The 14,114-nt window shown below is 42.4% G+C and overlaps 1 protein-coding gene across 2 annotated transcripts in view; it reads left to right on the top strand.

The window, feature by feature from the left end:
* ADAM17 (ADAM metallopeptidase domain 17) overlaps positions 1–14,114 on the top strand; it is a 50,511-nt gene that overhangs the window by 6,179 nt on the left and 30,218 nt on the right. For both annotated transcript variants that reach the window (XM_066237261.1, XM_066237260.1), the window contains exons 2-3: positions 6,287–6,419; positions 12,577–12,707. In XM_066237261.1, coding sequence (XP_066093358.1) covers positions 6,287–6,419; positions 12,577–12,707 — 264 coding nt within the window. The remainder of the gene's footprint in view (positions 1–6,286; positions 6,420–12,576; positions 12,708–14,114) is intronic.

The raw sequence follows: 14,114 nt of genomic DNA, 5'->3' as shown, positions 1-14,114 counted from the left end.
AATTTGTAGAAATCAAGGAAGGTGTTCTTATTCCAGAGACTGGGCAGCCATTGTGGAGTTTTTGAAAGGGAGGTTATGACCATACACTGAGCTAAGAACAATAGTTAAGTGGTTTGTATTAAGTTTATTGACAGATTTGCATGTGGCTAAAGGATAAAGACTCTTGGAAAATAGGGCAAATATAAATTCTGTTGAAAAAGCTATAGAAAACTGAGACTACCAGTAGTTGAAATTTGGGAAGTGAAGTGCAGTGAAATATGGAGTATCTGCGAGGTTACTTGCTTGTGAAAGGACAGCAGCAAGTGCAGGAGGTCAGTTTGTTGAACAAGGATAGTGCTTTTAACCATGCTGTTAGGAATGGCTCTAGAACATCCAGCTGGTGCTATGTAGTTCTTGTACTAGGACAAATTACAATGGAAACATAGTAGTTTAGTTAAGTATTGTTTTTTAATTGATTGATAAAAAAGAGAGAAATATTCATTTTTCTTCTACTTAGTTATGCATTGGTTCCTTCTCCTGTGTGCCCTCTAGTAGCTGATTAAGCTAACTGGCCAGGGCCAGAAGTTAAGTATTTTAAAGTGCTTTAGCAAGTTACATTTAAAAAGTGCTTGTTACGGAGAAAATATACCTAAAGATAACCAGTGAGCCTGACCTGTGGTGGCGCAGTGGATAGGGCGTCGACCTGGAACGCTGAGGTCGCCAGTTTGAAACCCTGGGCTTGCCGGGTCAAGGCACATACGACAAGCAATCAATGAACCACTAAAGTAAAGCAACCAACCATGAGTTGATACTTTTCATTCCTCCCCCTTCTCTCTTTCTCCTCTCTCTGTAAAAATCAATAAATAGAATCTTAAAAAAAAAAAAGATGCCCTGGCCGGTTGGCTCAGCGGTAGAGCATCGGCCTGGCGTGCGGGGGACCCGGGTTCGATTCCCAGCCAGGGCACATAGGAGAAGCGCCCATTTGCTTCTCCACCCCACCCCCTCCTCCCTTTCTGTCTCTCTTTTCCCCTCCCGCACCCAAGGCTCCATTGGAGCAAAGATGGCCCGGGCGCTGGGGATGGCTCCTTGGCCTCTGCCCCAGGCTCTAGAGTCGCTCTGGTCACGGCAGAGCAACGCCCCGGAGGGGCAGAGCATCGCCCCCTGGTGGGCAGAGCCTCGCCCCTGGTGGGCATGCTGGGTGGATCCCGGTCTGGCGCATGCGGGAGTCTGTCTGACTGTCTCTCCCCGTTTCCAGCTTCAGAAAAATACAAAAAACAAACAAACAAACAAAAAAAAACCCAGTGATGTTACTATCTTGCTCTTACTATTTTTTTCTAGGCCTATTTCATACATAGTTAAGATCATGCAATTTGAATAGTTTTTTTTTAAAAACCTACCTTTGTTTAATATTATAGTTTCCCATGTTCTTTTTTTAAAAATTTAATTTATTGATTGATTTGAGAGAAAGAAACATTGATTTGTTGTTTCTCTTATTTATGCACTCATTGGTTGATTCCTGTATGTGCCCTGACCCGGGATTGAACCAACAACCTTGGTGTATCAGGACGATGCTCTAACCAACTAAGCTACCCAGTCAGGGCTCCCATGTTCTTAAAACCCTGTTTTTAAGAGCATTTTAAATTATTGCATTTTTTTCTTGGTTATTTAGAATTACCATAATTTATCTGTTTCCCAGTTATTATGTTTTTATTTTTATTTATAAAAATAATGCAAGGCTGAATAATGAACATTTTTGTATTTAAAGGTTCTTTTCTTCCATTTATTTCCTTTAGCCCAGTTCAGTGGTTCTCAAACTTCAGTGTATATTAGCATCACTTGCAAGGCAGGTTAAACACAGATTTTTGGGTCCTACCTCAAGAATTTCTGATTGAGTAGAGAACAGATCTGAAAACTCATCTTTTTAACAAGTACTCAGGTGCTGCTGCTGATGTGGGGAGCACACTTTGAGAACACCTGGCCTGTAATATTGACAGTGAAACTACAGTATTGAGGTTGAATTTCTCTCAGTCAGTAGGAGTGATTATGATCTTGAATGAAACTGAATTCATGTACCAACCTGCATCGTGAAGTTGAAGGGTGAAGGATCGTATCAGCATCTCAGCATTGAGAATTGGTGCAATTTGTGAACATAGGAGTACTGTTTCATGCAAGGTTTTATGCTGGGTATTGTGAGGGAAGGGTGCTGTGGTGAATAAAACAGCTCCCTTTTGGCTATTTTACAGTCTATTTGTGAGATAAAAAGCAAATATAATTCAAAAGTGCCAGAAGAAACACAGCTTCAGAATTCAGAGGGAGGTGAGGTGAGGTCCTGTTTGGTTGACTTATCAAAATGTAGAAGGCCAAGAAGTAGAAGGTCCAAGAAGAGCTAGACTGTCTTTAAGGAGTTTAAAAAAGTATGACATCACACGTTGGCTGGAGAGTTCAGTTGGTTAGAGTGTCGTCTCAGTATGCTAAGGCTATGGGTTCAATCCTGGTCCGGGCACATGTAAGAATCAACAATGAATGTATAAATAAGTGGAACAACAAATAGATGTTTTTGTCTCTCTCTTTGTCTCTTCCTCTCTCCCCCTCTTTCTCTCTCTAGAATAAAAAAATAAAAAGAAATACCCTGGCCAGGTAGCTCAGTTGGGAGTGTCATACACCAAGGTTATGGGTTCAGTCCCTGGTCAGGACACACACAAGCATCAATGAATGGATAAGTAAGCGGAACAACAAAGCAGTGTGTCTCTCTTTCCCTCCCTCTTTTGCTTTCTCTCTCTCTAAAATAAATTTTAAAAGCCTGACTAGGCAGTGGTGCAGTAGATAGTGTGTTGGCCTGGGACGCTGAGGACCCAGGTTGAAACCCCCAAGGTCACCAGCTTGAGCACAGGCTCAGCAGTTGAGTGCGGGATCATAGACATGTTCTATGGGTTGCTGGCTTGAGCCCAAGGTCGCTGGCTTGAGCAAGGGGTCACTGGCTCTGCTGGAGCCCCCCAGTCAAGGCACACATTAGAAAGCAATAAACAACTAAGGTGCTGCAACTATGAGTTGATGCTTCTCCTCTCATTCCCTTCCTGTCTGTCTGTGTCTCTCTAAAAAAATAAATAACTACAAATTTTAATACTTTCTTTTTTAAGTAAACTTTATTTTCATTTTTTTTTTTTTTTTTACAGAGACGAGAGAGAGAGAGATAGACAGGAACAGAGAGAGATGAAAGGCATCAATCATCAGTTTTACGTTGTGACACCTTAGTTGTTCATTGATTGCTCTCTCATATGTGCCTTGACCGTGGGCCTTCAGCAGACCAAGTAACCCCCTGCTCAAGCCAGCGACCTTGGGTCCAAGCTGGTGAACTTTTGCTCAAGCCAGATGAGCCCGTGCTCAAGCTGGCGACCTTGGGGTCTCGAACCTGGGTCCTCCGCCTCCCAGTCCGATGCTCTATCCACTGCGCCACTACCTGGTCAGGCAAATAAATACAAATTTTAAAGTATGGCATCAGTAAATTGGGGTATTCAGCCAGACAGGCTCAAGTTTAAAAGGCGAAAGAGTTATGTGATCTGAAGAGAAACCAGAGTATGCTCAAGTTTAAATCTCAGTTCTATGCTACATTAGCTCTGTGACATTATTCTCCCTTAGTCTGTTTTGTCATCTGTAAAATGGGGATAATAACTCAGGGATGTTTATAGAGATAACATAAAACACTCAGCATGATGTCTTATAGGAAAGAAACACTCGAAAATTGTTGAATAAATGGTAAACTTGATTTTTATTGGTGCTGCTAAGCATTATAGACATTAGCAAGGATGGATCACCAACAACCATTCATAAGCATAAAACTGATTGATGCCTTCTGAAACAGCTTTCCCCTGGATTAAATTTTTTTGAAAGATTTTATTCATTTATTTTAGAGAGGAGAGAGAGAGAGAAGGGAGGGAGGGAGGGGGAGGAGCAGGAAGCATCAGCTCCCATATGTGACCAGGCAAACCCAGGGTTTCGAACCAGTGACCTCAGCATTCCAGGTCTGGATTAAATTTAAAAGGAAATTTTGTTAACAGAAGATGGTGGCACCTAGCAAATGTAAAAATTGCTGTTACTTTGTATAATTTTAACTTGAGTTAGACCCTGAGGTGGACTTGAATTTATTATGATCCTGTAGCTGCATGCCTACCCTCTGCTGTCTTCAGGGTTGCAGAGGGGGTGGCATTCTTACACTTTTGACCACTCTTTACAAACTGGCCCTTCCTGCTCCCTCTCTCTGCAGTCCTGCTTTAACATCCACAGCACTGACTTGTATTTGTACATTGTCTCTCATCTCTCCCACAGTAAAACAAGTGCAAGGACTTTGTGTATCTAGCCCAGTGCCTGGCACAAAGCAGTGAATAAGTGAATTGAAGAACAGACCAGTTGAGGAAGTTTAAGAAGAAGAATAATTTTGGGGCGATTCTTTATTTTATACAAGGTGTTGTGAGCATATTTAACCTCAGTAGCAATTCATTTGTATTTTAAGCTCCTGCTCTATTTTGAGGGCATCCTAAGTCCAGTGGAATGATTTTGAATACCATTGCTTCTGCAGTGATATTTGTTGAGGGAAAAGGAAAGCATCAGCTCAAATATTTTTAGACAGTTTCTACAGAGACTTAAGTCACCAAAATTATATTCCAAAAATTCTCCTGATTTTGGAAGAGGCAGCAGAGTTGCTGTTGATGACAAGCGACTTATAGGGCAGCACAGAGTTTTTACTCTTGCTCTGTATCAAATAAAAACATTTTGTTCTATTTTTGGAGCAGTGAGTGATTTTTGCTTTTCTTGGGTTCCAAATCAGTTGATAAAATAGCCTGACCGGGCAGTGGCGCAGTGGATAGAGTGTTGGACTGGGATGCAGAAGACCCAGGTTCAAGACCCTGAGGTCGCCAGCTTGAGTTGAGAGCTCATCTGGTTTGAGCAAAAGGCTCACTGGCTTGAGCCCAAGGTCACTGGCTCGAGCAAGGGGTTACTTGGTCTGCTGAAGGCCTGTGGTCAAGGCACATATGAGAAAGCAGTCAGTGAACAATTAAGGTGTTGCAATGCGCAACGAAAAACTAATGATTGATGCTTCTCATCTCTCTCTGTTCCTGTCTGTCCTATCTATCCCTCTCTCTGACTCTCTCTGTCTTTGTAAAAACAAAACAAAACATAAAAAAATAATGTTGATTTTTCCCAGGGAGTAGTTTGGTTTTATTCTACTTCCTGGTGTCGACTGGATTGATCATTTGCTGTATTTATTGAGGACAGCAGTAATAAGGATATTAATCACTTTTTTGCTCTTTAATTTGAAATATGTGATCTGTAAAAGATTTACTTTTCTAGTTTTGGTTTGCTCAGGCCATTAATACATTCATTGCTCTTTCTTATTACACATCAACTGATAAGAAATTGATGCGGCCCAGGTTGGCAGTAGGCAGGTTGTGTTGGTCACCTTGATGTTAGGGATTGTAAACATACAAGCCAGAAATTCCTTTATTTATTTACTCGCTTATTTATTTATAATTTAGTTATTTTTTAAGAGACACAGACAGGAAGGGAGAGAGATGAGAAGCATCAACACATAATTGCAGCACTTGTTATTTATTGGTTGCTTCTCATATGTGCTTTGACTGGGGGGCTCCAGCTGAGCTAGTGACCCCTTGCTTAAGCCAGTGACCTTGGACTTCAAGCCAAGCTACCTTTAGACTCAAATCAGCGACCATGGGATCATGTTGATGATCCTGTGCTCAAGCTGAATGAGCCTGCACTCATGCCGGTGACATCAGGGTTTCAAACATGGGGACCTCTATCCACTGTGCCACCACTGATTAGGCAAGCCAGAAATGCCTTTAATTTAGAAGTTAGATCATTGCATAATATGATACTCTTTGAGATAGCAAAATTATCACTATCTCATATGAACATGCTGTCATGTTAAGATTTCCCTAATTGTCACAAATATCTTTCCACAGTTGGTTGGTTTGACCTAGGACCTAAAAGAGTTCACACATTGGCTTGCTTTACATATTCTTGTCTCTCAGGTCTTAGCCCCTCCCTTCTTTACCATACCTTTTACTGTATTTCCTGAAGAAACTGGGTCATTTGTTCTGTGGGAATTCTAACATTCTGGGTGTGGCTGAATGCTTGCTAAGGTTATTTAATTTGGCAACATGAATATTTAGGTTTGTGCCGGGCACTTCATAATGTGTCCTATTAGGAAGAGCTTGTTATCTGACTCTCATTTTAAAATATTACAGTCGATTAGTAGGTTTACGTGTTAATAACTTTTTTGCCTTTATTTCAGAAAAGCTTGATTCTTTGCTCTCAGACTACGATATCCTCTCTTTATCCAATATCCAACAGCATTCTGTAAGAAAAAGAGCTCTACAGGCGTCAACACATTTAGAAACACTACTAACTTTTTCAGCATTGAGAAGGTAATTTGACTATTCATAGAAAAATGTTGGGGCAAGTGGGACTTGGTTTGGCAAAAGCAGAAAAATAAGTGTTCCCCCACATAGATTTTTTTTTTTTATTACAGTTGACATACAATATTATATTAATTTCAGGTGTATAAGGGTTTCTTGGAAATTACATTTTTAAAGATTTGTAATTGATATACTTAGTTTGTCCTGATTCTTACATCTAAAATTTATACTGATGATTATTTTAAAAAAGTAAATAGGTATCTCGAGGATGTCAGTGATGGTAATATTATGTTTACAGAATTTTAACAAAGAATTTAAATTAATTGAATTATTATACCTTAAAATGTTTGTGCTACTTTAGTACTCTCAGCTGTGTACAGAGTACTACCTTTATTTTATGTATGCAGACACTGAGGGTTAGCAATGAAGGATTTTTATTCACTACCCCACAGCCTAGTGGTCAGTTGAGTCTAGAATTTAATGCTCTTTCTACATTGAATTCTTTTCATGTGATAGCATGAATTAATAGATGTGGGCTGGGCCCTGGCCGGTTGGCTCAGCGGTAGAGCGTCAGCCTGGCGTGCAGGGGACCCGGGTTCGATTCCCGGTCAGGGCACACAGGAGAAGCACCCATTTGCTTCTCCACCCCCCCCCCCTTCCTCTCTGTGTCTCTCTCCCCCTCCCGCAGCCAAGGCTCCATTGGAGCAAAGATGGCCCGGGCACTGGGGATGTCTCCTTGGCCTCTGCCCCAGGCACTAGAGTGGCTCTGGTCGCGGCAGAGCGACGCCCCCTGGTGGGCGTGCCTGGTGGATCCCGGTCGGTGCATGCGGGAGTCTGTCTGACTGTCTCTCCCAGTTTCCAGCTTCAGAAAAATACAAAAAAAAAAAAAAAAAAAATAGATGTGGGCTGTTCGGGCAGTGATTTTATTATCTCTTAATGTTTTGCAAATGTAAATCTGTTAGATAATTGCAAGCTTCTTTCTAAAGTCTTTCTAGAGAGCTTTACTAATATCAGAAACAAACAGTGGGAGAACATAAATGGGCTGAATTTTTTTTATTCATATGATAGGCCAGTGGTCGGCAAACTCATTAGTCAATAGAGCCAAATATCAACAGTACAATGATTGAAATGTCTTTTGAGAGCCAAATTTTTAAAACTTAAACTAAATAGGTAGGTACATTGTTATTAACTTAATTAGGGTACTCCTAAGCTGGCCAAAGAGCTGCATGTGGCTTGCGAGCCGCGGTTTGCAAACCACTGGGATAGGCCTTCTCCAACAAATATTTTTAAAAATAAAAGTAATTCTGCCCTAGCCGGTTGGCTCAGCAGTAGATCGTCAGCCCAGCATGTGCGTATCCCGGGTTCAATTCCCGGCCAGGTCACACAGGAGAGGCGCCCATCTGCTTCTCCCCCCTCCCCCCTCTCCTTTCTCTTTGTTTCTCTCTTCCTCTCCCACAGCCAAGGCTCCATGGGAGCAGAGTTGGTTGGGGAGCATGCGGGAGACTGTCTCTCTGCCTCCTCGCTTCTCACTTCAGAAAAATACAAAAGTAAATAAATAAATATTGCCCCATTCTCTGTCCCTCTCACCACTCCCCAGAAGTACGACCACTCCTTGGATTTCAGGGAAATGATGGGTCCCGTTTGACAGCACAGGGGCTAGTGGGTACTGAGAGGCCACCTGCCTGCCTTCCTCTTGTCCTGGGCTTGCAGCCGGGTTCTAGCCCAGGGGGACCAGTGCCCCTGCTTTATCCAGCTTTGGGGTGTTTCTTCAGCTCTCTGTCTTGGTTTACTGTTCAGGAAACTGGGTCTCTCAGGGAAATGCCAAGTTGTGTTTTTATAGCAAGCAGAGATAACCACCAAAGACTTTTGAGAAAAACATAGAAAATAAGAGGTTATTTCATCAGTCTCTTACTACATAATGACCAAAGAGGCCGCATAGCCGATTAGGTAGAACTCGGATGCCAGTGTCTTCTTCTTGACCAAGAGGTGGAATGTTGACATCTGCATCTAAAATCTAGGATAAAACAGAACAATTCACTTAAGGGAACTTCTACATAATGCCACCTCTTAAATCTTTCCTATCGTGTCATTTAAGAATGGAGACTTAAGTTTTAAGACAATATGTTCCTAAGAGAAATGTACTTATTTAAATCTTTTTTTTTTTTTTTTTTTTTTTTTTGTATTTTTCTGAAGCTGGAAACAGGGAGGCAGTCAGACAGACTCTCGCATGCGCCTGACCGGGATCTACCCGGCATGCCCACCAGGGGGCGATGCTCTGCCCATCTGGGGCGTCGCTCTGTTGCAACCAGGGCCACAGAGCCATCCTCAGCGCCCGGGCCAACTTTGCTCCAATGGAGCCTTGGCTGCGGGAGGGGAAGAGAGAGACAGAGAGGAAGGGGGGGGTGGAGAAGTAGGTGGGGACTTCTCCTGTATGCCCTGTCCGGGAATCGAACCCGGGACTCCTGCACGCCAGGCCGATGCTCTACCACTTAGCCAACCGGCCAGGACCAAATCTTTTTGCAAATATAAAACAAAATGCAGGTTAGAAACATGTGAAAAAATAATTTTTTCTTTAATTGTACCATTCAGCAATAATCACATTTTGAAAACATTTTTGGAGACGATATACACAAAGGGGAAACAGGATCGTTTCATAATGTGCAGTATTGTTTCTGCAACCTGCTTTATCATTTAGCAATATATCTTGGCTGTCTTTTCCTCTGAAATAAACATTCATTACTTGTTTTCAAAAAAAATAAAAAAGAGTAATTTAGTTGTCTCTCAGTCTCATGGGAATTGGCTCCAGAGTCCATGGCAGATACCAGACCAGGAGATGCTCAAGTTCCTAATGAAATGGCGCAGTATTTGCGTATAATACACACATGCCTTCTGTATACTTTAAATTATCTCTGGATTACTGGTAATACCTAATACAATTTAAATGCTATCTAAATAGTTGTTATACTGTATTGTTTAGGGAATAAGAAAAAATGTATATATTCAGATGCAACCAACCATTAAAGGCCTAACTTCATAGTACATGCCAGCAACACTGAAGCTTTAAAAAAATATATTTTTGAGCCACATTTGGTTGTGGTTGTGGAACCATTGGATATGGAGGACTGAGTATATGCACCTGGTTTAAAAAACAAACCACAGAGGGTTTAAGTTTTCACTTCTTAACTCAGTCCCATTTCAGATGCAGAGAGGTTTCCTGTTATCAACTTTCAAAAGATTTTAATGCACATTTCGTAATATGTGTGTAGGTATGATACATAGATAACATTGGTTTACCTTATTTTTAACAGCTGCATAATTATTTCTGTTGCATAGAATTTTAACTGTTTTGACCAGTGCCCTAAAGATGGATGTTATTTAATAACCCATGTGATATTTTTGTATAATAAACGGTAATCAGCCTGCCCAGCAGTGACAGCAGTGGATAAAGTGTAGATCTGGAATGCTGAGGTCACTAGTTCAAAACCCTGGGCTTGGCTCTGGCCGGTTGGCTCAGTGGTAGAGCATCGGCCTGGCGTGCAGGAGTCCCGGGTTCGATTCCTGGCCAGGGGACACAGGAGAAGCGCCCATCTGCTTCTCCACCCCTCCCCCTCTCCTTCCTCTCTGTCTCTCTCTCTTCCTCTCCCACAGCCAAGGCTCCATTGGAGCAAAGTTGGCCCGGGCGCTGAGGATGGCTCCATGGCCTCTGCCTCAGGCTCTAGAATGGCCCTGGTTGCAACAGAGCAACGCCCCAGATGGGCAGAGCATCACCCCCTGGTGGAAATGCCGGGTGGATCCCGGTCGGGCGCATGCGGGAGTCTGTCTGACTGCCTCCCCGTTTCCAACTTCAGAAAAATACAAAAACAAAAACAAAAACAAAAAAATCCCAAACAAACAAAAACAAACCCTGGGCTTTCCTGATCCTCCTCCCCCTTTCTCTCTGTCTCTCTCTGCCCCCCCATCTCTAAAATTAATTAATTAATTAAACCATGATCTAGTGACTATGTTTGTAAATATAGCTTGTCTAGGTATTTTTATAGGTTACATTTCTAAAAGAATGGGTCAAGGATACATTTATTTTATATATATATATATATACACACACACACACACACATCTATTAATATAGAAATATTTTATTTATTGATTTTAGAGAGAGCAGAAAGAGAGGAGGGATGAGGGGATGGGAAGCACCAACTCGTAGTAGTGCCTTCTCATGTGCCTTGACTGGGCAAGCCTGGGGTTTCCAACTGGCAACCACAGCATTCCAGTTCGATGCTTTCATTTTTACATTTACCAGCTGTATAACCTTGAGTATGCTAATTAACCTCTAAGCCTCAATTTTTGCTATGTGAATTGTAGATAACATATAGAGCATCTAGAACTGACTGGGTGTTCAATAAATGGTCTGTGTAATAGGACAAGCAGAACTCTGACTTGTACTGTCTGGATATGTGTGTTTCCATATTCTTCAGAGGCTCCAGAAAAGATGAATGCTTTTGCCGCAGACCAGCGTGGTTCGTAACTCTGGGTCTTGAGTGAGAATGGTGCAGAATTAAGAAAACAGACCTATTAAGAAAAAAGCATGGGATCGGGGGCCTCTTCAATGCTGATGGCAATGTCCGAATGCCCCATAGCCCCAATTTGCTTTATTATATAGCCATATGCAAATCAAGGGAGTCGTTGATACAAAGTTATACATCTGAGGCTAAAACAGGAACTCTCCCAAGGCCTAAACAGGAATCCCCCTACCATGCATAAGCAAAATCAACCAACATCTGAACAAAGAGTAAGAGGAAGGGCATGTAAATTTCTTCCAGCAACTTAAGCAAGCAAGTGAATTGGGTGCAAATACTCAGCATCATAGCAATATGGAGGTAGAGGGGGGGGGAGAACTTAGCCTTTTGCTAAGCCTCAAATTTACAAAGGCTTGCCTGACCTGTGGTGGCGCAGTGGATAAAGTGTCGACCTGGAAATGCTGAGGTCGCCGGTTCGAAACCCTGGGCTTGCCTGGTAAAGGCACATATGGGAGTTGATGCTTCCAGCTCCTCCCCCTTCTTTCTCTCTGTTTCTCTCTCCCTCTTTCTCTCCTCTCTAAAAATGAATAAATAAATTTAAAAAAAAAATTTACAAAGGCTTTTTGCCACTGCAAAACATGCTTTGGCTGTTTGAGTCTTTTTTCCCCTGTACTAGTTGTCTCAGTCTGCCAAAGTCTTTATTTATTTATTTATTTATTTACTTACTTACTTATTTTTAGAGAGGAGAAAGAAAGAAAGAGACAGAAAGGGGGAGAGAGGAGAGAGAGAGAGAGAGAGAAAAAGAAAAGGGGGAGGAGCTGGAAGCATCAACTCCCATATGTGCCTTGACCAGGCAAGCCCAGGGTTTCAAACTGGCTACCTCAGCATTTCCAGGTCGATGCTTCATCCACTGTGCCACCACAGGTCAGGCTTTTTTTTTTTTTTTTTTGCAGGTACTGAGAGAGTCAGAGAGAGAGAGAGATAGGGACAGACAGACAGGAACGGAGAGAGATGAGAAGCATCAATCATCAGTTTTTTGTTGCGACAGCTTAGGTGTTCATTGATTGCTTTCTCATATGTGCCTTGACCGCGGGCTTTCAGTAGACCAAGTGACCCCTTGCTCAAGCCAGCGACCTTGGGTCCAAGCTGGTGAGCTTTGCTAAAACCAGATGAGCCCGCGCTCAAGCTGGTGACCTCGGGGTCTTGAACCTGGGTCCTTCCGCATCCCAGTCCGACACTCGATCCACTGTGCCACCGCCTGCTCAGGCTGCCAGAGTCTTAACAACTAAAGAAGTGAGTCTTTATGTCTTTACATGAGATTAAATGCACTACATACTTGCAAAATAGTAGTTAAAGCTTGTGTAGTGTTTTTATAATTATTTTAAAGATTTTATTCATTTGAGAGAGGAGAGAGAGAAGGGGGTAGGAGCAGGAAGCATCAACTCCTGAATGTACCTTGACCGGGCAAGCCTGGGGTTTCTAACCAGCGACTTCAGCATTCCAGGTCCACGTTTTATACGCTGTGCCACCACCGGTCAGGCTGTGTAGTGTTTTATTAATGTCAACTCTTCTGTCTCCTTTTCTTTTAGAAAGTTTAAGTGAAAATTAGGCTTCCATTTTTAGAGTAAAAGATGGATACATTCTTTCTTTAGGCATTTTAGATTATACCTGACATCAAGTACTGAACGCTTTTCCCAGAACTTCAAAGTCGTGGTGGTAGATGGTAAAGATGAAAGCGAGTTCAGCGTCAAATGGCAGGACTTCTTCAGCGGACACGTGGTTGGTCAGTACAGAGTGTGTTTGTTTGTCTTTGTGTCTGGGTATTAGGTGTCTGCATCTCACCTGACTGCATGTTCTTTTCTGGGGATGGGGAGAGAAGGAGTAACAAAGAACTGCTCTTCTTTGTTTTAAGTTTGGAAGCAGAAACATTAGAATAGGAGGATATGAGGCCCTGGCCAGTTGGCTCAGTGGTAGAGCATCAGCTCGGCATGTGGAGGTCCTGGGTTCGATTCCTGGCCAGGGCACACAGGAGAATCACCCATCTGCTTCTCCACCCTTTCCCCTCTCTTTCCTCTCTATCTCTCTTTCCCTCCTGCAGCCAAGGCTACATTGGAGCAAAGTTGGCCTGGGTGCTGAGGATGGCTCCATGGCCTTTGCCTCAGGTGCTAAAATGGCTCTGGTTATAGCAGAGCAATGCCCCAGATGGGCAGAGTATCGCCTCCAGGTGGGCATGCGGGTGGATCGGGCACATGTGGGAGTCTGACTGCCTCCCCACCCTGCTTCTCACTTTGGAAAAAAAACAATAAAAAACTGGGAGGATATGAGTATTACCAGCATGTCATACTAGCTGGCTGTTTTGATTTTTTTTTTCTTTCCAGAAACAGAGAGAGAGTCAGAGAGAGGGATATAAATAAGGACAGACAGACAGGAACGGAGAGAGATGAGAAGCATCAATTATCAGTTTTTCCTTGTGACACCTTAGTTGTTCATTGATTGGTTTCTTTTATTTATTTATTTTTTTATATTTTTTTTACAGAGAGAGAGAGAGTCAGAGAAGGATAGATAGGGACAGACAGGCAGGAACGAAGAGAGATGAGAAGCATTAATCATCAGTTTTTCGTTGTGACACCTTAGTTGTTCATTGATTGCTTTTTCATATGTGCCTTGACCGCGGGCCTTCAGCAGACCGAGTAACTCCTTGTTCGGGCCAGCAGCCTTGGGTCCAAGCTAGTGAGCTTTGCTCAAACCAGATGAGCCCTGCACTCAGCTGGCGACCTTGGGGTCTTGAACCTGGGTCCTCCGCATCCCAGTCCGACACTCTATCCACTGCTCCACCGCCTGCTCAGGCTGTTTTGATTATTAAAATTAATTTTCTCTCAAGTGATAAGACTTGAGCCTTCTCTTTTCTCCAGAGAAGGATTGTATACTTCCTTTACGAGATTTTAAATGGGGAAGCCAGGAGTAAAAATAATTGACTTTATGATCCTATTACGTATTTAATTTAGTTAAGAAAATATATCAAACTAGCAATTGTGGTTTACTTCTGGAACTTTTTCTACAATAAGGAAAAATAGCATTAAAATTGTCAAATAGTTTAGTTTAAGGCCTCTTTGTTTCAAATTATGCTTTCTGTTTCCTCTTAGTTCTTTCTTACCCCAAAGTAGTCAAGAGTTATTTCAGAAGGAAATCT

This window comes from Saccopteryx bilineata, chromosome 6 (genome assembly GCF_036850765.1).
Source record: "Saccopteryx bilineata isolate mSacBil1 chromosome 6, mSacBil1_pri_phased_curated, whole genome shotgun sequence".
NCBI classification, from domain to species: domain Eukaryota; kingdom Metazoa; phylum Chordata; class Mammalia; order Chiroptera; family Emballonuridae; genus Saccopteryx; species Saccopteryx bilineata.
The sequence above is the reverse complement of the archived record's forward strand: the minus strand, read 5'-3'. Positions and strand labels throughout refer to the sequence as shown.